The sequence below is a fragment of the Struthio camelus genome, chromosome 1 (assembly GCF_040807025.1).
Source record: "Struthio camelus isolate bStrCam1 chromosome 1, bStrCam1.hap1, whole genome shotgun sequence".
In the NCBI taxonomy this organism is placed as follows: Eukaryota; Metazoa; Chordata; class Aves; order Struthioniformes; family Struthionidae; genus Struthio; species Struthio camelus.
The window spans coordinates 61,587,278-61,611,986 of NC_090942.1; the positions used below are offsets into that span (position 1 = coordinate 61,587,278).

Here is a 24,709-nt window from a genome sequence, read left to right on the forward strand (position 1 = left end):
GCTATGCAACATATCTGTTTCGATTTTGATTTCCAAGAGATAACAGCAATATTAACCATAGTTTTATGTAACTAACTTTCAGTATTACTTTTGTGCTGAATTTCATACTTGCACATCAGAGTAAAGTCAAGCTCACTAAGAGGTCTTCAGGTCTTTGTGAAATAAAGAACTGTAACTTAAGGTTACAGTACACATCAACACTGATAGTTTTGTAAATTCAAAGGACAGTGGGAGACTTATCCCACTAATTTCCATCAGAAAAAGATTCCAGACCTGAAAATATTGATATTTTGCATAAAGTCATAGAGTGAATCAATGTGTGTCATACTTGAGACAAACTATCATTACAGGAATGTTAAATTCTCATTTCAAACTTCGAGCCTACTTCAAAAACAGAGAAAGCACGCAACCTTGCTCCTTAATGAGCCTTTTCCTGGCAAGTCTACAACTCAGCCTGAACTCTATCTAGAGAGAAAAAGCAAGGGACATGTCATTACATATTATGCCACAAAAATAATAATATTAAAAAAAAAAAAAAATCAGGGGCAGTTCAAGCTGTAAGTCTAAGACGATGATTCTTAAGGGAGCTGTTAAGACCTGACACACCTGCACAGATCCCTGCCATAAAACACAAACATTTCCTGCCCTTGGCACTTCATAGCCACAGCATACATTCCACTGATTACAGCTACCTATGAAGTAACAGTCTTCTATAGTTTTGCTTCCCTTACAGCTTCAGAGCTTTCCTCAATACTTTTCCCTTCATCATAATCCCTAATATTCTTTAATGTCTAACACAGACAAGAAATACATCTGTGATATTACTACATGCTGAGATGAAAAAAATGGAAAAATGTTTTACAAAAGGTTGCTTTTTTCATCTCAGATTCAGAAGAGGAGAGTATCTTCCATTTATTTTTTCCAAAAATCTTAACTGCATTTTTTTCCATGAAAACATGTATCCATCAAAACTCCTTGTGTCTTTTTTGTTACTATGTTTGCTTGAGACAGGGTGGTTTTTTTGTTTGTTTTTTTTTTGTTTGTTTGGTTGGGTTTTTTTGCTTGGAGGATTTTTTTTTCCCCCCTGTTTTGGAGAAAAAGGGATGGGGGGGGGGGTTCCACAGGTCTCTTGCACTGAAGAAAGAAAGAAAAAAAAAATCAGAACTTTTTGTAAGTACGATTTAAACAATGTCTATGTGCATCATTTCACAATGGCAACTAAGTTAAGAGACAACCTTTCTTTCTTCTACACTTCTAAACAGAGCACGTATGAAGCTGGGAATTGATTTACTTACCTTTCTTTTCTCTTCATCTGCTGGATCAAATCTGAAAACAGCCCTATTCTGTTAAAAAAGAAAAAAGAAAAAGAAAAATGTTTACTTTTTTTGTGCATGAACATCACCTGTTAAACAGGTAACAACTGCAAAATTACTATAAAACTCTAGCAGTCTGGTTTGAACCTAAGCTAATAAGGTGACACCCTGTGAACTGATATCCTTCTCCCATTCTACCCAACAGTAAGCAGACCAGTAGTCTCAGTAAGCAGCTCCAATTAACAATTCCACAGTTACCTCACTGCTGGTGCAGAACGAGCCTTGGTCTATGGGTTATGCTTATGATATGAGTTAACATCCTCACGCAGTACTTGGCAAGGCCAAAAAACATTAGCTATAGTCTTGCATTTTACAAATACGTTACTGCTCAGATTTCCCAAAGCAGTTCCTGTTTACAAGCTTTTGATTGTACTTTAAAGTGCCCCAAACTGGAAGAGCCACAGAGTAAGCTTGTCCAGAAAACAAGCACAAGTCAAATAAACCTTAGTATAAAGGCTACTAAATCTTTTCTTCTGTTTCCATGTTAGAGTAATTGTCAAAACACATTAGCATGGTATTTGTTTCTACAGGTAGAGTTAAACTTAAAACAGGTATGGTCTAACAAGGAGTGTTTGTGTGTCTTTAAGCACTTGAGCTGTATACTCAAGTCTAGTTCCATTTTTTAGTATCTTGAAGTATGTTAATAATGAAATACTACTCAAATGACAAAGTTCATTCTGCAAGTCAAAGAAAAAAACAGCAATGTCAGTGGGTAATTTAATATTTTAAAACTTTCAAGCTAAATGATTAAATGATAAACACCTTCTAAAAAAAAAATCAACATTTCTAAACAAAAAATTTTTCTACATCATGCAAGCACTTGAAAAACAAAAGTGACTCTCAAAGCACAGTAGCGGGCCCTTTGCCTTTCCCAACACAAGCACACAGTTACACAGAAAGAGCTTGAACATTTACCCTGCCATTACGGGCTACAAATACCAGTTAGGTCCATGAGAACGCTAGGAAAATAATTCCTTTTATTTCTCTTAAAGGGCTCCCAATAACAGCTTTTCACTCTTGAACCACACAAACTCACAAAGATGACAACTAAAGGCAAGCGAACATTAACTAATGAGTAATAAACTAAAAGCAGGCAACCTTTGTATTTCAAGAAGAACATTTTGAAAATACTAAAGAAATTTAGCAACAGTAGCCTAAGAATTGAAGGACCAGACATTTGGAATTATCACTACAAATGGGACAAGATAAGAGGAGTGAGAAGAAAACACCTATTAATTTCTCTGCTTATAGTTATTTTACAGTCACCTGCAACTGTACTTAATCCATCCTCTCTCTTTAATTGAGGTATATTTAGTTGGAAGATTTTCTGCTGTGTTTAGCTTGGAAATGTTAAAAAAAAAGTAAAGAGGACCTAGAACACTGTGTCCAGTCTTCTCTGGCCCACAGGCAATAATTCTGACTTAAAAAAACATTGCAGGCAGCAACTTCGCTGCTATTCTGAACCAAGATGACAGAGAACCTTCAGCCCAAAGTTCTTTTGATTCCTGTAACTCACAAACAACACTAAGAGGCTTGAATAGTTACCTGCCCTCTGCAAACTATTAGCTTAGATCTTAACAGAATATATTAAAGGTTTCTAGTAACCTAAATTTGTTAAGAGTACTAAGCCACAACATCACTTTCTACTTCTTGTCTTTTGCCACAGAGAAAGAGGTGTAGGAAACATTAAGGCCAGCTTCTTGACAGGAAACACAAGGGAAGCGTCATATAGAGACAGTACTAAAAGATTCCCATTCCACTACAGAAGAAGTATTTATCTATGTACAAAACTCCAAAACCCCATTTGAAAACTAAAAATCCCAGAACAGAAAGTATGCTAGTTCTCACTCCACCCTTGAGAGGTCACCTTAAGCCTAAGTCAGTCATCTGGGGGAACTGCGGAGGACGAACGGAAGCCACCACAGCAAACTTGAGAAGTGATGTTTTACGTGCACTTTTCCACTAAACACATTACAAAATTTAACAAAGGGTCATTTTCAAGAGTCAAAACAGGAGATAAAAAGGTCTTTTACTCAGAGCCCTCCGTACCTTAGATCTCTAGCGGTTTTAACTCACTGACGAGTCTAATGAATTCTGGACCTAATAGTCCTTCAGAGAAAGTGCCCTGCAGCTGCTCCAGTCACTACATTTGAATTTCACACACACAAAGATAGCCTGCGTGGACTTCAGCTCAAGCTTCTCTTAATAGTGCAAGTCAATAACTGTCATTGTAATACTTAAAAATTGATTGCATCTAAGATAACAACTCTAAGCCATCTCTCAGGATCTGAAGAATAACCATACACCAATCCACATTCTTATGACTTTCTCCCAGTCACAGGGTTAGGAATCTTTAACTTAAAGCCTGAAAGTTTATTCCTTCAACAGATTCCTAAATTTTAAACAGATATTTCAATACAGTTGCATTTGAACTTCGCCCAAAACCAAACCATGAGACAGTACAAGCTTTAGAGAACTTGTGTGCCAGTCACAGAAGTGTCTGCACAAAAGACAGTCACCTGTTTTGGTGAGACGTGATCTTTAGAAGTAGACTATAATGCCCTAATGAGCAAGGGCGCATCTAGGTGACAAGAAGCCCCTATCAGAAAAATAAATAAATTAAAATCCACCCATCTTCTAGCTTCACCTTAATTTCTACTTCTCACCATTACCAGGAAATGCAGAAACATCTCCTAACTTCTTGACTAAACACACACCTACCATACTGCAATGACAGTAGACACTGGATATTTTGTACTACCTGTCAGCATTAAAAGCTCAGCCAGTTGTGACCCAGCTTTCAGCTGTCTCACCTTTTTCCTTTGCCTGCCCAGAAACACCGAAAAAGCGAGTGAGGTTTGGCAGTCACATTTTACATCCCGCCGCTGCAGAGCCAGTCCTCCGCATTTTGACACAGCCACTGCCGAAGCAGAGCGCGAGCCTCTCTCACAGGCCAGCGAGACTGGGCCACAAAGGTCTCCCTACAAAGGGCAACACCTCAGGCAGGTGCACAATTACACAGGATTATTCTTTAAGGAAGCTAAGAGCTATTCCATCCAGCCTCTTCCAAGCAGGCTATGTGGGTTCAAAGACCTTAGCAGCAAAAATAACTCTTTTATGGTTTAAGTTTACAGCACAATCACCAAGAACCCACCGTGCTACATGCCAAGCAGACAGAGCCGAGGCAAAACAAGGAACACAGGGTCGAGAAGGAATAGCCGAGCCTTACAGTGGCCTTGATCCCGTATCTGTCGACACCTCTAATTTTGCGCTCCAGTGAAAAACCTCTCTTCCAGGAGGCGCTGCCCCTCTACACAGCCCCACTGCTCCGGCGCGCGGCCGCCCGCACAGCAGCGAGGCAGGGGGCGCCCACCAGGCAGGGGGGGACGCGTGCGGGCGCCCTTCGCGGGGGCGGTACCTAGAAGGGTCCTTCGGGACGGCACCGGGCACCGGCTCCCTCACGGCGACACGGTACGAGGAAGGGGGCGTCACACGGGAACCGCTCCAGAGAGGGGCGGCGGCAGGGAGCAGCTCCGGCGGGTGCGGAGGGGAGACCCCCGCCGGGGAAGGGAGGGGGCGGTCCGGGGGAGCGGGGTAAGGCCGGGGGGGGGGGGGGGAAGAGGGCGGGGATCCCCCGGCCGACAACCGGCGGGGGGGGGGGGGGGGAGGAAGCAACAGCGAGCAACGGTCAGCGCGCGCAAGGGGGCGGGGGGGGAGGCCGCGCGCCCTCCTCCCCCCCCCCCCCAACGGCCCGTTACCTCCTCGTTGTACCGGGCCAGGACCTGCTCGACGGCCTCGGCGCTGCCACCGCGCCCCGCCACGGCCTCCAGCACCGCGCACAGCTCCATGCCCGCCTGCCGCCCCGCTCCGCTCCGCTCCGCCGGCAGCAGCAGCAGCCACCGCCCAGGCGCGCCCTGACCTCCTACCCCGCGCCCCCCGTGACGTGACGCAACGCTCCCCCTTGGCAACCGCCCGCGCCCGCCCCACCCTGCATGGCGGGCGGAGGGGGAGCCCTCGCGCCCTATTGGCTGGAGGGGGCGGGAGCGGGCGCCTCTATTGGCTGTCCTCCCGCTCTCTCCGCGGGCACGTGATCGCGGCACCTCCCACCCAGCCGGGGAGAGGTTGTGGGGACGGGACTACACCTCCCAGCATGCTAAGCGACACAGCACGGCACTGTGTGGCGGGATCCACTGTGCGGCTTTCGTGCCGCGTGGCCTGATGGGTGTTGTAGTCCATCTGCGCCACCGACACGCCCGGCAAAGGGGGCGGCAGGGCAGGACAGGACAGGGAGTCACCGGTTCGAGTCCCGGGCCGGCCACTCCCGACCGGGAAGGTGCCATCCAGCCCCGAGCGGCCTTGAGTTACTACTCAGCGACACAAAAGGCCTCCTGCTGTATACCGAACTCATTACGTTTGTCCTCGTTCTGCCCCATTTTGGAGCTATCTGCAATTCTTGTACATGCTATGTCCATCACAAGGCAAATGCCGGGCCAAAACATAAGCCAGCCGCTTCTCTTCAAACTTGTAGGCAACATGGTTGCAGCGCAGCATTTCTCTCCCTTGCCTCGCTGCCCAGCGGCAGCCAGTCCGGGCCGTGCCGGTGCGTGAGGACGAGGCAGCCGTGGGCAGCCTCCTGCCCTGCCCAAAATGGTATCGCGCGTGCCTGGGCCTGGGCCTGGGCCTGGGCCTGGGCCTGGGTCTGGGCCTGGGCAGCAGCGTGGGGCCTTCGCCGAGGGGGACGTCTGCGTCCGGTGCGTGGAGGAGGGGAGGGCTTCCTCCCAACATTTGGCAGCAAAATAAAACCTGAACGAGCCGGAGGGTGAGGGCAGGCGTCACCCGGTTGGTACAACGCGAGGGCAGCCCGGAGGCCAGGAGGGCCAGCCGGCGGTGGGCGCTGCTGGGGAGCGTCGTTTCGTCATCAGCCACACCGAGATTTACTGGGCTTTTTTGTTTTTTTTAAGTTCAAGCTCCCAGAGCGGTGGTATTACATGAAAATTCCCAGTTGCCATTTAGAAAGAAACCCGAGTCTCCCCCTTGCTGAGGGACAGCATGGCTGCCTTCCCCAAACCCTTCACAGGGGGGCTAACGTAATTTTTTTTTTTTTTAGGAGGGCGTTTTTGGGGGTGTGACCGACCAGCATGGTGGCGATGCTGGCGCCATGCCACCGCTGTATTTGGGACTGGGGGCTAGCGGGAGGGAAGCCCGGCGGGGGGGGGGCCTGACACCCGTGTGGCTGGACAGGCAGCGCCTGCGGGATGGGGCCTCCGTGTCAGAGCCGAGGTCTGCCATGCCTGCCAAGCGCAAGAGCAGAGTGTTTAATAAAACCACGGTTAAAAAAAGGTAGGGAGCGTTCCCACGTTCAGAGTGCCCTGTAAGCAAAACTCACCGTACAGCTAGCAGAAAGCTATACGCTGAAGTTAAAAAACGGAGCGGCGGTCCGTTGAGCAGAGACACAAAAGCAGAACAACTTGGGATCTCTGGGCTGCAAAGAGTAACGAAACCCAGCCCGAACTGCACAACTGCTGCTTCTGAGTCAGGTCCCTGCGCGTAGTGATGCCGCTTTTGAATGAAACTCAGCAAAAATAATCCCTTGCCGCCTGTTTGAATTACAACTTTATAGTAAAGCATACGCCTGCTTAGATTTACATTACTGTAGTAAACATTCATTTTACAACAACATGCATTTTGCACAACATTCATTTTACTTGTACTTTATCAATTACATTTTTTAAATTAAAAACATCAAAAAAAAAAAGGCTGGAAAACTGTTACTGGCCCTTTAACGGCACATTGTGATTCATCAGCAGTGCATTTGAGTTTCCACTTTAGGTAGCATATGAAGGATTAGGATTTCAATGAAGGGGGGGGGGTGGCAGAATAAATTGCATCCTCCACCAAAGAGCTGCCAGAGCTTTTCAGATGGATGCATACCATGAGCCCTTCCCATGTTAGTCAGCTTTATCTAAACCTTGCAAAGCAATGTCTGCCCCTGAATTTCATGGGTTTCAGGGTCAGTCACAACAGAATTGTGGGGCTGGGGAGGTCAGAGGCCATTTTTGTCAAAGGGTAGTGACCTTAGCAGCAAGAGGTAGCCTGACAAAACCAGGATTCATGCTAGTGAATGGAGTTCTCACTGCTCTTCCCCCGCTGAGTCTTTTTTCTACCTGGTAATGAAAAATCCTGAGGAATTGTAATGGATTTTTATATGCATGCATACATACGTACGTATAGATGCTTGTGTGTATGCATTTACATTATATTATATAAAGATACATATAGATGTACAGATCTCTTTTGTTATGTTTCGCTCCATGACAAAAAACACACTTTCAATAAAATGTTTATTGGTAGTGAGAAGAAAAAGAAAGAGAGAAAGAGGGAGAAAGGATGAGAGACAGAGAAAGAAAGAAAGAAAAAAGGGGGAGAAAAAAGGGAAAGAAAATGAGAAAGAAAAGAGAAAGAAAAGAGAGAGATCTATTATTTTAGCATGTGATACGAAAACTTCTTCAGAACGATTTGCATGGTCACACATTTACTTTTATATACCCTTAAATATGTGGCTAGCAAGTAACAGTAGTTTAATTACCATGGTTAAGGGAAAGGCTTAATCAAAAGTCTCGGGGCCCTGGCTCAGGAGGCTTGGCAATTCATACTATGATGGTTTAAGAGATTCCTGCCCATAACTAGCCGTTCTACTCAGAGGTTGTCACCCTTGTGCATGATGTAGCAACATAAGCATCTCATGAGCAGCTGCACTTCCCAGCCCGGTAAATCCCTGTGACCTGAAGACCATGGCAGGTTATATTAATATGATGGGTTCTGACCTGCGGTGGTCGAGGGGGGCTGCTTTCCATTGCGATGCTTCTGATACAGATGGTGATGGTGACCTCCGTACAGCTGTGTGCAGTAATCTATATATTGCTTCACATGAGCGTCCAGTTTAAATTTCAAAGCCGTCCTCAGGAAACAGTTCAAAGGTAGATGGAAGTGCATGCTCAGACTCCTGTGGCATCAACGTGGGTTTATAAATAAATTTTGAAAAGGAGAGACTGTGGGGGTTCTTTTACAAAAGACTTTCAAAGTCCAAGCCCTATCTGACTAATGATGACATTAACAGTCCTATGGCTCTTTTTAATGAGTGCAGAGCTTTGTGATGCTGCTGTTGGCCAAAATTCCCTCTCCCAGCACTTTGCACTCACCGACTAATTACAGTTCTCTGTCATTATTGTTTGGGCTGCTGACACTGTGCCGAGTATCCCTTCTCCTTCCTGAACAGTCTCCCTGAGCACTTCGAGTTTGGATAACTGAGTTATTGGAGTTGTCCCCAAACATGTTGAAGGATATGGCACATTTATATACTAAAATATTCTCACTTTCTCCTCTCTTTCAGTCAATGGGTATCGGACTTTATTTGGTTTAACATGCTTTGTAAAAAAGTGTAGGAAGTGCTTCTGACTTTTCTTAAAAGGTGCCGGGGTTTGCCTTGACCCTTATTCTTCCAAAGACCCAGCTCTGACTTACTTATCAGTTCTGCCTGCAAACGTCTCACCGATGAGTCTGGTGCTGGAGAGACCATGGTAGGCCATAGTCAGCAGTCCATCTCCTAGACAATCTCCAACTCCAGCAATCTCCTGTAACCTGAGATTAATCAATGTTCCAGGAACAGTAAGTGAGCAGAAGCGGTCACGAGTGGGCTCTTGGCAGATGCAATGCAAAGTAGAGATTTGGGATTCCTTAGGGAAAAGAAAGTGAATTTTTCTATCCTAGTGACGCTGCCTTTCCCACATGCATTTCTCACAGACTTGAGGTAGATATTCCTATGCTTGTTCATATTTAATAGGCCAGTAAAAATGCCTTGATTTAAACATCTTCAATAAGAAAATGCAAAGTAGGACCTTGATCTCAAACACATCACAACTCCAGCTGCTAAAGACTGGCCACTAATAAAACTTCACCACATGACTTACCTTCTTCAGTGCGGACTGTTTTGCCTGCAGGTAACTTGAACGCGAATAAAATAGATGAGATGATAGACTGAGCCTGACCTCCACTGTCCCACTATCACTTAACAAGAGTGTAGAGTGAATGTATATTGGGTAACAACAGGAGCTGACTGGGTAAGATTTCAGAAGGTCTATGATAGTAATCCAGGAAACAAGACCATAACCATGCACCTGAAGATGGAAATAGGCTCTTGCTATGTTTCTGAAAACCTCACTGGGACCTCAGCTGAATGTTTAAAAGCCTGAACACTCGTCAAACCTGGCCTTGAACACGCTTCCTCCCTCAGTCCTTGCAAATTTCCAGCTTATTCTTGTAGTTACTTTAGACCCCAAACTCCCACTAGCTTACTCAGCAGCTAAATATACCAGGCCCGGGACTTTTGCCATTTTATTTACTCACCTATGAGAAAGCAACCTCTTCATTTTCAGTATGATTTAGAAACACCTTTGTTACAAGGCACTTAAAGAAGATAGCACATCTTACCTGCCTCAATGAATACAATGGCTTGTGTGAGCAATAGTAGGAGGATTTAAACCAAACAATACAGTTATCAAACCAGTAACAGTCTTGAGCAGTCTGTAGCTGCAAGCCTATGTGCAGACGTGCTCATTTGATGTGTAGGACATGTTCCTACGTCCTTTGCTAGATAAAGGCATACATTGTCACATTTACGGTATGAGCTATCACCTTGTAGAAGCCTCTATATTTAAGTGAATTTAAATGATATAAATTTAATTTCAAGAACTTTATTTGAGTGTGAAAACCCCTCATATACCTTGCACAACTGTACAAATAACACTTATGTCCATTTTAGGCATAAACATCGTTATTATCACACTGGGTGCTATCAAAGGTTTTATTTACAAAACAATTACTAAAAGGCCTGATGTCATACTTCCATTTATTTATTTCTTACCCATAGGGTAATAGGTCCACCATAATTGCTTGGTGCATTTTATAATACAGAAGAAAAAGCTATGTTAATAAAATCTAACAAAAACTCACAAATAACTACAAATCTGACAGAAAATGTCTACGAAAATTCTCCCAAAAATACAATACATTTTTCCACACATACACAGTACAGAATAAGTTCAAAGGCACAGCTTTGAATTTTGCTTTTATAGAAGTGTGTAGAATTATCACCATGTGAAGGAATTGAGAGAACAGCTTCATACCTGTCAATAGGTAATGAAATGAATAATCATGTTTGCATTGTCATTTTTTACATAATTGCTTCATAGCATCATATTTAACATATGTGGCTCTGAATCCAGACTCTTCCCAGTCCCCAAGTCCCTTCTTAACCTCGTCATTTCTGACCAGAGACGTTAAATTTTTCCAGATTGTGCAAACTTCAAACAAATACATATATAATAAGAACAACAGTCAACTTAAGGCAGTGTATAATTCAATGCTACATGTCTGTTTTTCTCTTTTGTGAAGATCAGACTTATTGGATCAACAGAAAGGTGCATCAATATACAAAGTTAGGTGTAAACTGAAACCTATAGCAACACATGTCTTTTAAGGAGCCAAAAAGAGGAACTGATACAAACAAGTGATGACTTGGCAGAATGTTTTTTAAGGAAGGCATTAGCAGTTTAAAAGAAGAACAGATGCCAGCGCTTTGTTGAGGGTGAACTTCCTGTCTTTAACTCAAATTATAAATAGATTCCTTTCCAGTATTTCTCTATAAGACCCATTAACATTTGTCAATAAGAGGGGGGGGGGAGAAACGGCTCACTGGAATTGACATCACACAGGGTTGGCCCACATGCCAGAATTAAAAAAGGCACACCTCGGCCTAAATAATGGTCTAGAATAGCACAACGATCTTGTTCGGTTATAGGAACGTTCTGTCACACTGGTCTGCAATACACCCAAGTTATGAACTACATTTATATGCCCAGGATCTTTTCCATCTTCACTGCCATGGAAGAATGTCCGCATAAAGTCCCACAGAATATAAAGTTTTTATAACTCTAAAGTATAGGGGCTCAGCTGATACCAGTCATTTTCATTTAGCCCAACCTGTGGTGGCTTCCCCATTGATGTAGGCAAAGCCGGGAAAGTGTTGCATGTGCTCATATTCGGAATTTCTGCGCGTAGTCAGAGGGGTGTACATGTCACTAGAATTTCCGTATCTCGTGGAGTGCATGGATGGGCTCGCGTAGCAGGAGTTTGCAGACGGGACCTCTGGCCAGCGAGGAGTCACTGGTGTGGGATGCAGCCTTGGAGTACTGCTCATCAAACACGGCTCCATCCGTGATGTTGGGCTGTTGAAAGGGTACTACAATAAAAAATAAAAAGAAAGAAAAACAAATTAAGGAAATATCTACCACATGCTTAATGTTAAAGGGCTGTTGGTATCACAGCTGCCTATTTAATCAAAGCAAACTCATATGAATTAGCAAACCCTCAGCGAGGTAACATATTGAAGATGGAATATCAGTGCCTGCAGTCAATTCAAAGTGTCAGAGAAAGTTTTGCAAAGGAGTCACAGCATTTAAATATCAAAGGAATTTATCAAAAGAGCTAGCTGCTGACAGATATTTCTGGGAGCAGAAAAATAAATTGAATTTCTCTAATCTTTTCCTCACAGCTTTTACTGGGAAGCCTGCTGTTCAGTAAACAGCAGAGCATAAAATGTCCCGACTCTTGCTAACTCTACTGTGTTTTGAGGGAGGAAGGTGAAAGGATCTTTACTACTTAAAGGGTGCCTTCCCTTTTAAACGCTCACAAGCCATCCTGCCAGTGTCGGCAGAGAAATACTAGGGCCTGGCTTCAAAGAGGGCAGCTAATTGGAGAACTTATGAAAAGAGGCAAGCAGGAGAAGAATCTCTCTATTCCCCAGCTGTCCGCAGTGACAGTTGGAAACTAGAAACGAGAGAAATTTGACAAATGCCTCCTGCTAAGGAGAAGATGTGCTGAGGATAGGCAGAAAAACAGAGAACAGCATTTGCCCTCTGTAGCAACAGGCTGCCCAGCGAAAGGAAGTAAACCAAGCCTACTCGTGCCTGCTTAACATGTATTTATTTTACTGCCTGACTTACTGGGAGTCGATCATCTGTGTGCTGTGCCTAAGAAATGGGTGTTCCTCCCTTACCCTCATACATCACAGCAGTGGTTAGGATCCCCGCTCCCCTTGACCAGCTATGTATCTTCAGATCTCTTATGTTTTACACTTTTTTGGCCTGGTAGTCTCTAGCCAGTTCACATGGTCATTCTGAGCACTACAGAACTGGGGCAAAGGGGTCCACACACACACAGGGCTGTACTTTTTATACAAACAGTGTGCATAATTTTAAATTTCGTTATCTTGAGTTGTTTGACATGATGATGTTTTATTAGCTAGAAAGCTTTCACCAGAGTAGGACCATCACCTCTTCTAGATTTGACCCTTCCCCACCTTGCAAGCTGCATGCCAAAAACTTTATGCGGCTGAGGACTGTAAGACCTGTTCCCTATATTTTGGAGACTGTTTCTGACCAACTGATACTTCGTAAAATATTGCAGTCAGCAATTTAGCATATCCCACCATGCTGTGAGGAGACAGGCCAGTTAGCAGATGAGAGGAAAGAGGTCAGAGTCGTGTAATGCATGATTTAACATCTGTTTCTCATCACCACAGAGCCTGTGGATTTACCTGTGCAATCAGTTGCTGAAACGGGCCCGTAAAGGACAGCACCATACTAGAACGGCAACACTTCAACTGGTACTTCTAATGCAGCTATCAGAATAAGCTGTATCGGCACCACTGGCAACATTTCTATACCAGATCATCTACATTTTCCATCTTCACTCTAGAGAAGGCTTTTCAATAGGACAATTCAGCAGAACTTAGGCACTGACCACAGGAAGCCTTGTATTTCTTTCTAGAAGCAGCAGCTTGGCTTTCCAGAAGTGTGTGCTGAAGACAAGAGCTGCCAGAGCCCAGCAACAATGCAAGTCATGCTTTGAAGTTTTATATGAGGTGATGACAATTTAGGACCATGGTTCTCTTATTTAAATAGTTAGGTAAGGACAGGATGCTCTGTCAAAAGACAACCAACCTGTGAGTATTTTAAGTAAACATATGAGGTTCCAGAAAAGGTTGAACAATTTTCAAATTTTTAAAGTTTGGGAGACTAGTTAATAGATTTAAAATGCAGCTTTCCTAAACTGCACAGACAATACACTGAAGTAACTCATTTTTGTGCTAGTACCAGCTGACTGCTTTCACCTGAACATCTTGCTGAACAAAGCCCCCGCCATAATAAATACAGAGGAAACAAGTAGTAACATTCTCTATAGTGTCAGAGTTAAATTCATTTCACCTGAATTTAGTTCTCAAAAAGTTAGGCATCTAATAAAAGTGACTCATCTGTGCTCTGTCTACAGCCACCAGAGGGATTCATCAAACCGTGAGATAAATATTTTGGACAGAACATGAGAGGTCCTCAGAAGATGGCTCTTCTCTTCATCCTGCCACATGATATAAGCCATTAGTTAGGTTTCTATAAGTTTTTTCCCTGGATGAGCTCAGATGTTCCAGAAATATCTGTTCCACTGTGTACAAAATGCTTCAAAATGGTAGGAGATGGATCACTGTGGAAAAAAACCCCCACCAAAATAGCCCATTCTTTTCTGTGTGTCGTGTGTGGAGCTGCAGGATGTGGAAAAGCACTGCTTTCACTGCAATAAGGTTTTACTTTATACCAGTTATCATGGTCTTCATCTTTATTACTCATTGATTTGTATCTGAATTTGCTTTTGACAATTATATTAAAGAATCTAGTTCCATCTAGGTTAATCTAGTCTTTTGCTGTAACATACCAGTGATTCTCTCTTGTCTTCCTTCCCAATGCGCTAACTGATCTGCTCTGTTGTTAACCACAAAAGAACCTTTTGCCATCCTGACTTGGTGTAGTTTTCTCTGAGATTGTGAAACTGAGGCTGTGACTTTAGAACGGGAGAATTACTTGCTTTCATACCTCTTACAAATGACAAGAGAAAGTCCCAGCCTCAGCCACTCTCATTTGCTACTGATAATTTGCAGACTGTGAAACTTTCATCTATGAGCAAGAGAAACAAAATTAACTCTGGGAATATCGTGCAGGGTCTGTAGGTTGTACATGGCATTATGTGGGGAAACCACATAGTGTCTGTTTCGTACTTCGGACACAAAAAGCCTGTGCCATTTTGGGATTAAAACTTTGCTTCCCACAATGAACTGTGGGATGCACTGAAAAGGAACGTGAATCCTCCTCCTGCTTGCAGGCGAGGGCCATGCTAAGGAAGCTTCTCTTGCTAGGAAGCCAGGGCACGAGGGCTGTGCATAACAGGGCAGGATACAGCATGCTGCTTTTCCTTTCCATCAAGCGCACCCAATGCAGCTGTGTTTATGAGTGTCATGAATGTAAAAAGAATGATTGCTTGAAAATAATATGGACTCTAAATATCCAGTATTTTACAATAAATTCTGTTATGACTGAGTCAAACATGGAAAGTTTTGTAATGGTAGGTCAGCTAATCGCAAGTGAGTCAGTGACTTCTTTTTCCCTACTGTGAAGAGACTATTGAAAGACAATATTTTTAAAGTACCCATTGGCCCCTGCCTGACTATTAACTCACCCAATGAAGCATCTATTCAGCCTTGTTGGAGTGTCCAAAGCATAGCCATCTGGGTGGATGCCTGCCCATGCTGCCTGAATCACCTTTCACACTCTACATCCGGTTTAATGAAGAGTGCTTAAGCAGGCTGAACTCAAAACACTGGGGCCTAGTGATCTTTGCCAGATATAAAAGCGACATTTGTTGGAGGGCACTTGACAGGAAATTACCATTTTCTGGGTTAACTCACACTTGCTGCTACTGCTGCTTTTCAACCTAGACAAGAAGCTCTTTAAGTCTAGAAAACTTTAAGCAGATTATTGTTAAGGCCTTGCCCGAAAATGTAAAATTAATTCATTTTCTTTTAGTATTATTTTAGAAAATACTGTGTTAAATGTGTCCTCCCTCTAAGTGAAGCCTGAGTTCCTGCACTGTGAGGATGAAGAATAATCTCTTTATTCTTATCCTCAACTTGCTGACTGATTATGCATGGAGGTGAAAGGTGTCTCTGTCCAAGCAGCAAAATATTTTCCTTATGAATGTGGCTCTGACTTTACACTGCACTAGCTTACACTTTTGTAGAATGCTGTAAATCGGTATTGTACATTAGACACTACTTTAGGATTTCCAAATAACTCTTACCAGACATTATAGCTATTGTGAAGAACAGGCTATAAATGAACTTTATAAAAATATGCTTAAAATCTCAAAAAATGCAATAATCAGAATTATTGACTGATTGCTCCTCTCTAACCCATAATTTGATCCTTTTCTCCACAAGATAGAGTTTTCTGAATCTTAGTCTGTCACATAGGTTGGGTGAAATTTTCAAGTCTGATTAAGTGATTTTGATGCTTTTGGGAGTGGCATTTGGAGCCTTATGAAAATGCTATTTGTAATTATTTTTTTAAAAGTCAAGACATCTGTTTCCTGTTTCATTCAATACATAATTACTCCAACTATGTTCTAACAATCTCAAGTCAATTATGAAGCCATACAGTTAGGAACAATAATTCTTGTTTCATGGGCAGGATATGGACAGTGTTTTTTTTTTTCTTACTGTCATTACGAGCTTTCAGATAACAGAGAGGTTATTGGGAAGGATGATGTATGGAACTGGGTATATTATTCTTACTGCATTGCTATAGTATGGGGCTATACTGTACATATGCTGGGAGGACAAGAACTTTTCCCCTTAGCTCCATCCTTTTCCAGTGAAGTGAAGGGCCAGAACAACGTGAATGGATGCTAAAATACAGTGTCTGTATGGGAAACGATTTCCTCAGCTCCTCTACCAGAAAAGAAAGCAGTAATACTTTCTTCCAGTACTACCCCTCTTATAAATCCTACTGCAGAGGCATGTCAAGGGAAGGGAAGACATGGCTGGGTAGTATTGCAGCATGCAGCATTGCACCGAGAAATCAAGTAGGGCAGCGACAGAGAAGGGCATTTCTGAGAAGCTGTGTCAGACCACTGCAGTCCTAAGAGCAGCTTATGATAATCAGAGAATAGACGCTGCTTAAAGCTCCTAAAGCTCCTTTAACTATGGCCCCAATGCTATGCTCTGTGCCTCTGAAAGATGCACACCCAACCTACTGGATAACAGTAGATTTTATCTACTGCAGCATGTTCCTGACTGGTTTGTTCTGCCCCCACCATGGAAGTAAACTATGGTATTTCATAGCCCCAATCCGACAGCAACAGTGAAACAGCAGTGCAAGCACTTGCTGATATGGCCATGCTACTTCCAGTCCCAGAAGCTGACTCACGCTTTTCAAGGACAGAGCCCCAGTTAAGGAAAAGCCGACCCCAGTTATGCTACTGAACGCAACAGGAAATGGCTTAAAATCAGCAAGGTGGGGACTGCATCTCAAAGAACAAAATGGGAAACACTGCTATGCCACTGCTGTGGCACTCTGTTGAGTACCCCCATCAAGGATACTCCATACAGAGGTGGTCAGTCCATCTTGGAAGGGCAAAGGAAGACAAAATAAAAGAAAGGTGAGAAAGACCTATGAGTAGTGTGGGATCTAGAAGGGCTTCTCGGGTCTAAATGGTTGACCCTGCAGCTTCCTGATGCTTAGTCCCTACCCCCTCTTCTGAGATCAGGTTTGCATGGAAAAGCTGGAAGGGAGCTACAGATCCAGCATGCTCCTGCTCAGGACAACTGAGAAAACCGGATGCCAGCGTGCACCACAGGCTATATCTGCTTTGCAGGGCACATGCAGTCCTTAGGTAATCCCTGTGTGAAACAGTGTCTATCAAAGGAGAGACTAAATAGACTCTTTAGTCTGGAAAAGAGATGACAGGTAGGAGGAATGACGTAGATCTATAAAGCCTCAAATGCCCTTGAGCAGATGAACGGGAAATGAGTATTCCCTGTTCCTCATTGCCCAAAAGACAAAGGGCACCTGATGCAATTATCAGATAACAGGTTTAAAATTAATAGCAAAATATAATTTTCATACAACCCATCCTTAAGGAGCCTAGAAGTACAAAAACACTCAAACAAAGACAGACCAGAGTAACGGAGAGTGGGTGGTTACAAAACACAACAGTCCAGCTGCTGCTCCTTGCTCAGAATGTCCCTAGGTCAGCTCTTGCCAAACACAGGGTGGCTATGAAAGGACCGCTCCCTACCTGCCCTATTTCTAATAATGTTCCTCCACACGTTTGTTTCTGGCCATTGTCAGAGATAGGACCCAGCTAGATGGACCTACAATATTATTCACTGCAGCTGTGTATTACAGTACTTATATACCATATGTCTACCGTTTACAATATTGCATGTAGTGATGCATGTTCACATGACATGCATAATTACACGTTACCAGATATATTAAGATACAGGAATATGTACTGCTGCAGATTGCTCTAGTTACTCTTCATTTTATGACTATCATACTTGTGTTTTATGAAAAAAAAAATACTGCAGCCTTAATGACTTTCTATCTAGGAAAGAAGTGGAATGATATGATTTGAAACATTCAATAATGGTCTGAGAGAGGATCAAGACCTGCCCGGTAAGGCTGAAACTTGTAAACCAAAGCTCTGATCAAAAGCCAGTCAAATGTAGATTACGGAAATGGAGTAGGCGGTGACATTATGTAGGGGTTACTTTTGAAGAGGTATCTCTCTGCTAAACTCGACATAGGTTGATAAGAACGCTAAGAGAACGTTAGGCAGAGTTGCAGCCTATTTCCTACCATAGCCTCTGGTTCAGCTAGAGCTACGCAGGCAGAGAACTACAAAACATAGAGCTCAGTACAGATTTGTTTATGTACACACATTACCCAGTTCCCTTCTAAATGACGTATGATTGTATGCAGTTCTGCACTATTGCTTAGAGAACCAGGTAATAACAAATCAAGCTGTAGATCATTTTCCTTTATTTGTGTGTCATCCTCTTGGCCAGTAAGCCAAGTTAGGGAAGGGCAACCAGACTTGGAGTTATAAGGAAGTATATGTTCTGAGAATTATTCACAGATGCTAGTGGATGAAAAAAAATACTGTTAAGCCCAAGGCTCTTTTAAAGAGGCTGTCCCTGTCACCAAAAAGACTCTTTTAGCCTTCAGTGGGAATAAGTTAGCCTGTATTGCCAGAAGGAGCCAGTTCTAGGGTCCTGCCGGGTTAGCAGCTGCAGAAATCACTTCATCAGAACATTTAACTTCCTATAAAGTATTTTACAAGCCATTGCCTCCACTCTTTTGCCTTCCTATCCACCCGAGAGTCGCTGATCTTTCTGAAACTATGATCTGCTTATCTCAACCTCCATATAGCCCAAAGTTACAAGACACACACCACATTCCTCTTTGAGCCAAGGTAAGTGCCACCACTATCTTAGAGCTGGGAGATAACAATATCCCCAAGGGCTTTCACCAACCTGTTATGGGATGGAGCGTGAGTGGGCATGCTGCTGTGATGCATGGTGCCCAGCAGCATCAGCGTCAGCAGCTGTCACTGTCTCACTTCCTCTAACGCCAGGTGGATTCAAATTGTCCAGCAGCCTCTCACTAACACAGCCCTGCTGCTGCTCAGGTGATAGGCGCCTGGCTTAGGATCCCTCTCTGCACTGTTCGAGAGCTGTACGTAGTACAAGAATTACAGGTGAGCGACTCCATCCCCAGCACAGTGCGCTTTAAGGACTCCAATGACAAAACCACAGCAGACCTCACCTATTCCCTTCCCATTCCCAGCAGTTCAGCTCTCCCCCTCCATGCAAATAAAAGTTACTCTCTCCATCCCTGTTGTGCCAATTCCACTTTTTTTTGTTGATGGTCTGTAAATCATGTCTGTGAAATGACCCAACCTAAAGCTCTACTGAAAAAGAAAAATCAAACACATCTCTGTTTTTCTTCAGGAACATTTCCTTGCTCTGATCTGGAAAATAGCCTTACAATAACTGAACTGATAAAAGCTGGAGTAGTTTGTTTTCTTCTGCAAAAAGAGACTGGGTGGACACGGTGACCTTCCAGACCAAAACAGTAATCTATAGCTGCAGCCTAAAAACCTTCTCTACTACTAATCTTGTCTGTTTTGACTCAGACCTGTCTGGGACAAGGGCTATCTCCGATTCCGTATTTGTAGAGAAGAATTTACTCCACATGCACGTTTCTTCTTAGGAGTTAATCTCTAGACACTACCCTAGAGAACATGATAGAATATTAGCTAAAGCTGAGTCAGGCTTCTATATTTGGACTGAATGAAGACTATAACAAAGAGTTCTTTTGAGGAGATATGTTGGTCAACGGCTGCTATTCTTGACTGATTATATTACCACAGTAATACACATTGCATCGCCACTAATTTCAATACAGTGACGGCTGTTTATGTCCGTTGCAAATTTGGCCCTCTGTATTTTGATTTTGAAAAGTCATGAGTCCTACTGTGATTCCTTGCACCATGTTCCCCTTAGCAAGTCTATTGGAAAAAGTGCAGTTCCCTAATATCTTGTTAGGCTTTGCAGGCCAGTAAGCTTTTGTTGGTTAGAAGTAATTTAAAAAGCACTTATCATCAGGGCAGGAATTTTACAGAAGCCTGCTTAGCTTTAAAAACAATATCAGAAAAAGACATATTAAAATCCTTCAAGACTTCTTCATTGTTTTTGAAAGTAGGGTTTCAGTTCATAGCTCCTTTAAAAACAGAATGAGCAAATTAACAGGGTTTTGTTAGCTGCATCCTGCTGTAAGATCTCGGTTTACAAGCAGTAGGAGAAAGAACATGCTAAATACAAGTTGAATCATTTTGTTCTCAGATGTGACCATTAAGGCACAGCTATTCCTCATGTGTGCCCAATACAGTTCACGGACCAGTGAGACACCAAAAAACAATCTGACATCTGCACTTGTAGAGACAACCTACTACAGTCTGTAAAACATTTGCATGATTTTAATATATGTTACTATTTCTATATGACACATTAACCAGGACATGAGTAAACTCCTAATGTAGTCATCATTATTTCCTTTATTTATTTTTGTTTAACTTGTGCTGTCTTTTTTTAGTGTGGCAGACAGTTGTCAGAGGATAGAAAGAAACTCCCTGAGTAGGTGCTAACGTTTCTAAACAGAAACCACCTAGTTCTCTTTTTTACATACAGACTCATGGCTTTAGAGACCATTTCAGAACCAGCACTTATGTGGGTCTTCTGCAGCAAATGATGACAGAGAGTAAGGAAAATTGGTGAACCAATTTTAAGTCAGAAAGTGATGCATTCTGGAAGAAAACTTGAGATCACAGGCTCTGACCTGCAGTGAAAACCTGATATATACAAACCTATCATATGATACCGTACTTCAACATTGATTCCTATTCCTAGGTCACTGTTCCTATTGAAGATATATTAGATGCAAGGACTGGTCAGGTCCTCACACCTCACGTAGCTTGTGTGATGGATCAGGTGCTACATGAATGAGTGAGAAGTTATAGACTGGTTCTTTCCATAGGCTACAGAGCCACTGCTGAGCAGGTCCAAATGAACATACTGTGTTGTGTATAGGACAACTTTCCTAAGCAAAGCTCAAAAAGCTTTAAGAAGGAGATCAATATCATTATTCCCATCTTACAGCTAAGGAAAATGAGGCATAGAAAGGAGAAAATGATTTCTCTGAGATCACCTGGCAGGCTGATGCCAGAGACCAGAATGAGATGCAGGTTTCATGTGTTCTAGTCCAAAGCACGATCAAATTCATGTCTCTACATCTGCTAGGAAACTGTTCCAGTCCAGCGACTAGCATAAGCATGTTGGTCTTTAACATACTTGCATCAGTTTCCGGTAGATGAAGCATAATAGGGCCCATGTGTGTGGAATACCCCAATGCCATCACCTCCTGCCTGTACAAATTCCTGTCTTACAAATTTCCCAGCAAAGGCCCCAGGCAGCAGCGCTCTATACTGGGAAGCACCAGCTGCACGACCCGCTAAAGCTCTCCTGTAGTCACACCACTTTGGTGCTGTTGCCAAACATTGTCTTCACACTTAATCTGTGCTGGTTCCTACTGGCTCAGCTGGAATAGTCCTGAAAATAGACATAACTCCTTAACATACAGAAAGAGGCTACAGCATACAGGTTGGACAGAACCTTTTGCACATTGACACCCCAAAGTTATTCAAACTGCATGCAGAAATCACATTTTTGGCAAATTCCTAACCATCTGTATTCTCAAAAGCAAGGGCCCCAGAAGAATTCACTGTGGCCTCTGCATCCTCTTTCAATTACATGAAAACACTTCTCTATCTTGTTAGGAATCTGCTCATGTTCCCAACACCTAACTATTTATGTTCGTCTTTGTTTCAGCTACTGCTTAACACAGAAATACTTTTTGTGATCCAGACTGCTGGATTTTAGAGATTAGAGCTCATTCAGAAGCTAAAGCTACTTCTGTCAAAAGAATTTCCAGCTAGAATGAACATTATCTGGGAAATATTAGACAACAAAAAAGCAAAGAAGAAAAAAGTAGGGACCATCCATGACTAGAGCTGATTCTAACAGCGTATATGCTGATGAGAAATTTACATCCTTTTTTTTTTTTAATTGTTACAGCAAGCATTGTCAAGTAATAAAACCAACTTACCTGTGAAGAGCTTCTATGGTAAGCTGAGTAGTGAAGTGGTCCAGAAATAGCAGTATCATGTGGTAAAGACGGATACTGACTCTGCATTGGGTGGGGATGCTGGTTGCTATAGCTGCCATAATTGTAACTTCCTGTGTATCTAAAATCCATTAAAAACACTGTTTAGTATGCATAATAACTGCATTCCTGCTCTGTAACGTTCTGTAATGTTCAGGAGACATATAGTTGCACTTTTTTGCATTGGAGAATGATACTTTAAAAAACCTTTTCTAAAAGATATTTCCCAGCTCACCTAGCAAGCAGATGCCACTTAGTGAAATCAAGTGGCACAAGAACAGAGAGACTCAGTATGTTTCTGTGACCAGTTTTAAATTGCAGACTCATCTGCGCACTTTCTAAGGATGTAGTATTTTTTCACTTTTATTGTTATTTTATTCCCATATTCCTAGTAAACTGCTAGCCAGGCTGAGGAAGTATGAAAGATTTGACTTAAAAAATGACACTATGGAGTTCAGCTCTCTGCTTGCACTGGAATTAGATGTTCCTTTTTTGGGAGAGAGAGATGTATTCATTTGCATCTGAAGCACAGAATATACACACCTCTAGCACAGCTGATCCCAGAATAGAGAGGGGTTTGAGGCTGGAGGCCCTGTCTTGGGACAGCAAGGGGTGAAGGAGGGAGCAGCTTCCTTAGCTATAAGAAACTGCAGGGTCAATGTTTGTGGGCCACCCTTATTTGGGTCCTTCACCGGCAGAAGATGAACGGACACTTTCTGCAGTCTCCTCATTTCTGCATAGCCATGTGAACACTAGATGCTAATTTACCACAGAAGTTTAAAGGCTCTTAAAATGTATGCTAGATAGAAGTGAAATGCAAACCATGATAAACAAACAGACAAGATAACCCATTCATTGTGAGAGAAAGAAGACAATTCTTAGTACTGAGTTTACCTTTTTCTGGAAAGGTCAATGTCATTTTTACACTAGGTAGAGTTTAAACACTCTCCTATTATTCTTTTGATCCTATATTGGTGTTCTGGAGATACCTCATGACATTTTACACCGGACAAACCAGGCAGCTTCAAAATGAGAGCAGCGCACACCTACTCTAAAAAAAAATTTTCAAGACCTCAGGCCCTATGTTCCTCTTCATTGTTCAGCACTGAGCCCTCATTCTTCTATTCACTTGTGTTTAACTGTAAAAAGGAGCGGTTTCCGTAACCCACCTCAGACAATCTGGTTCACATGATATGACTTTGATAGGCTCTCTGTGGAGGGTGGGGGAGAGAGGAAGAGCTATGTCAGGGAGGTGCTACATGCTGTTTGTGGTAGGCAGACATCTTGTCTTTTAATCTCTTCAACACAACAGACTGGTAGACAAGATCCTCAACATGTTTTTGGCAGTCTGCATAAACCTAACATCATTTCATGGTGCAGCCTTCTCTGGTTGTTGAGGATGCTCACCTGTCTAGTCCCGATGTTAGTCTAGGAGTGCCCTTGGATTCCCAGCTAAAGCCAGGCTCTGTGAAGCTGTGTCTATATTTCATGCTTTCTCTAGTCATCAAAGATGCTCTGACCTGTTCTAGAAACTATCAATCTAGTCTCTCTTATTCAAACAATGCACCACTTTTTTTTTGCCAAAATACAGCATTTTAATTCAACTGAGCATGGAGCTATCAAGATTAATAAACTCCAATAGTGTTAACTATTTCATTTTATTTGTTCCTATAGGCTACTGTGAATACCCCTGGCCAATTCCCTGTTTCTGTACTGGTCTCTCATCTGATGCAGAATGAAGTTCAAGAATAAATGTTTACATTCCAGATGCTCACGTCACAGGCCTTGGTTGCCTGAAAGAGTACTTAAAATACATGATGAAAACAGCCCTGCTCTTCTGGTACAATCAAGCTTTCTGCAAATAAGAGCAAAAATCATTTGTGTAGAAGGTAACAGTTGTCCTTCAGGACAAGTTCCAGACCGTTTCATGTATTCTTCCCAGAAAGATGGGCAATCACAGATTTCACCACATTCTGCTTTACTGACCTAACACAAATTCATGATGATCTTAAAAGGTATATTAAAAATATCAAATTAGAACAACTAAAATAACAATGCCTGCCAAAACAGAGCCACAGGAAGACTATCTTGTAGCTAGGGCAACTCCTAATTTCCACTCTCTCACGCTGTGAGTTTTAAGTCCCAGCCTCTCTTCTGCAGGTTTCTTATCCTAATCTATTCCATTCTGTGCTTTTGATCTAGGGAGCTTTGATTTCCTTTCTTCAACTCCAGAAGACAGAGGCCTGAAGATATGAGAAAGAGGTTACCATGCTTCTTCAGGACTAGCATTTTCCTGTCTACCTGAAAGTGCTTGGCTGAGGAACCCTACTTCTTTCCAACAAAGAAGAAAGTACACCTGAAACATCTTACAAAAAAGATTTCTGCCATGTCTTACAGTGTCTGCTGAACTACAGCTATAGTCATTGAGTGAAGGGGATAATGTACAGATGGGGTGTCTTTGGGGAAGTCCAATTGGAAATTAGCAGTTACTTTAGCTGTGATTCTGAAAGAATGGTCTGACGATGGTGCAGAGAATAACGCAGTTCTACATGAGAGATGGCATAACCTGTGAGAGGCACAGGTTGGGCGCCAACTGGAGAGAAAGCA

The 24,709-nt window shown here is 42.8% G+C and overlaps 2 protein-coding genes across 5 annotated transcripts in view; both read right to left on the reverse strand.

Moving 5' to 3' along the window:
- The window catches only part of RIC8B (RIC8 guanine nucleotide exchange factor B), a 40,106-nt gene extending 34,708 nt beyond the window's left edge, over positions 1-5,398 (reverse strand). The window contains exons 1-2 of one of the 4 annotated variants that reach the window (XR_011141163.1): positions 5,132-5,332; positions 1,296-1,343 (exon numbers count right to left, since the gene is read on the reverse strand). Coding sequence is in view for 1 of the 4 variants with exons in the window: in XM_068944027.1 (XP_068800128.1) it covers positions 1,296-1,343; positions 5,132-5,221 (138 nt within the window). In the remaining 3 variants the exon portion in view is untranslated. Of the gene's footprint in view, positions 1-1,295; positions 1,344-4,527; positions 4,938-5,131 lie in introns of those variants that run through there. The other 3 variants (XM_068944027.1, XM_068944038.1, XM_068944043.1) reach the window with 3 other exon arrangements.
- A 4,705-nt stretch (positions 5,399-10,103) lies between these two features.
- The window catches only part of RFX4 (regulatory factor X4), a 101,848-nt gene continuing 87,242 nt past the window's right edge, over positions 10,104-24,709 (reverse strand). Inside the window, exons 17-18 of the mRNA XM_009680018.2 lie at positions 22,046-22,184; positions 10,104-11,670 (exon numbers count right to left, since the gene is read on the reverse strand). Coding sequence (XP_009678313.1) covers positions 11,398-11,670; positions 22,046-22,184 — 412 coding nt within the window. The 3' untranslated portion in view covers positions 10,104-11,397. The remainder of the gene's footprint in view (positions 11,671-22,045; positions 22,185-24,709) is intronic.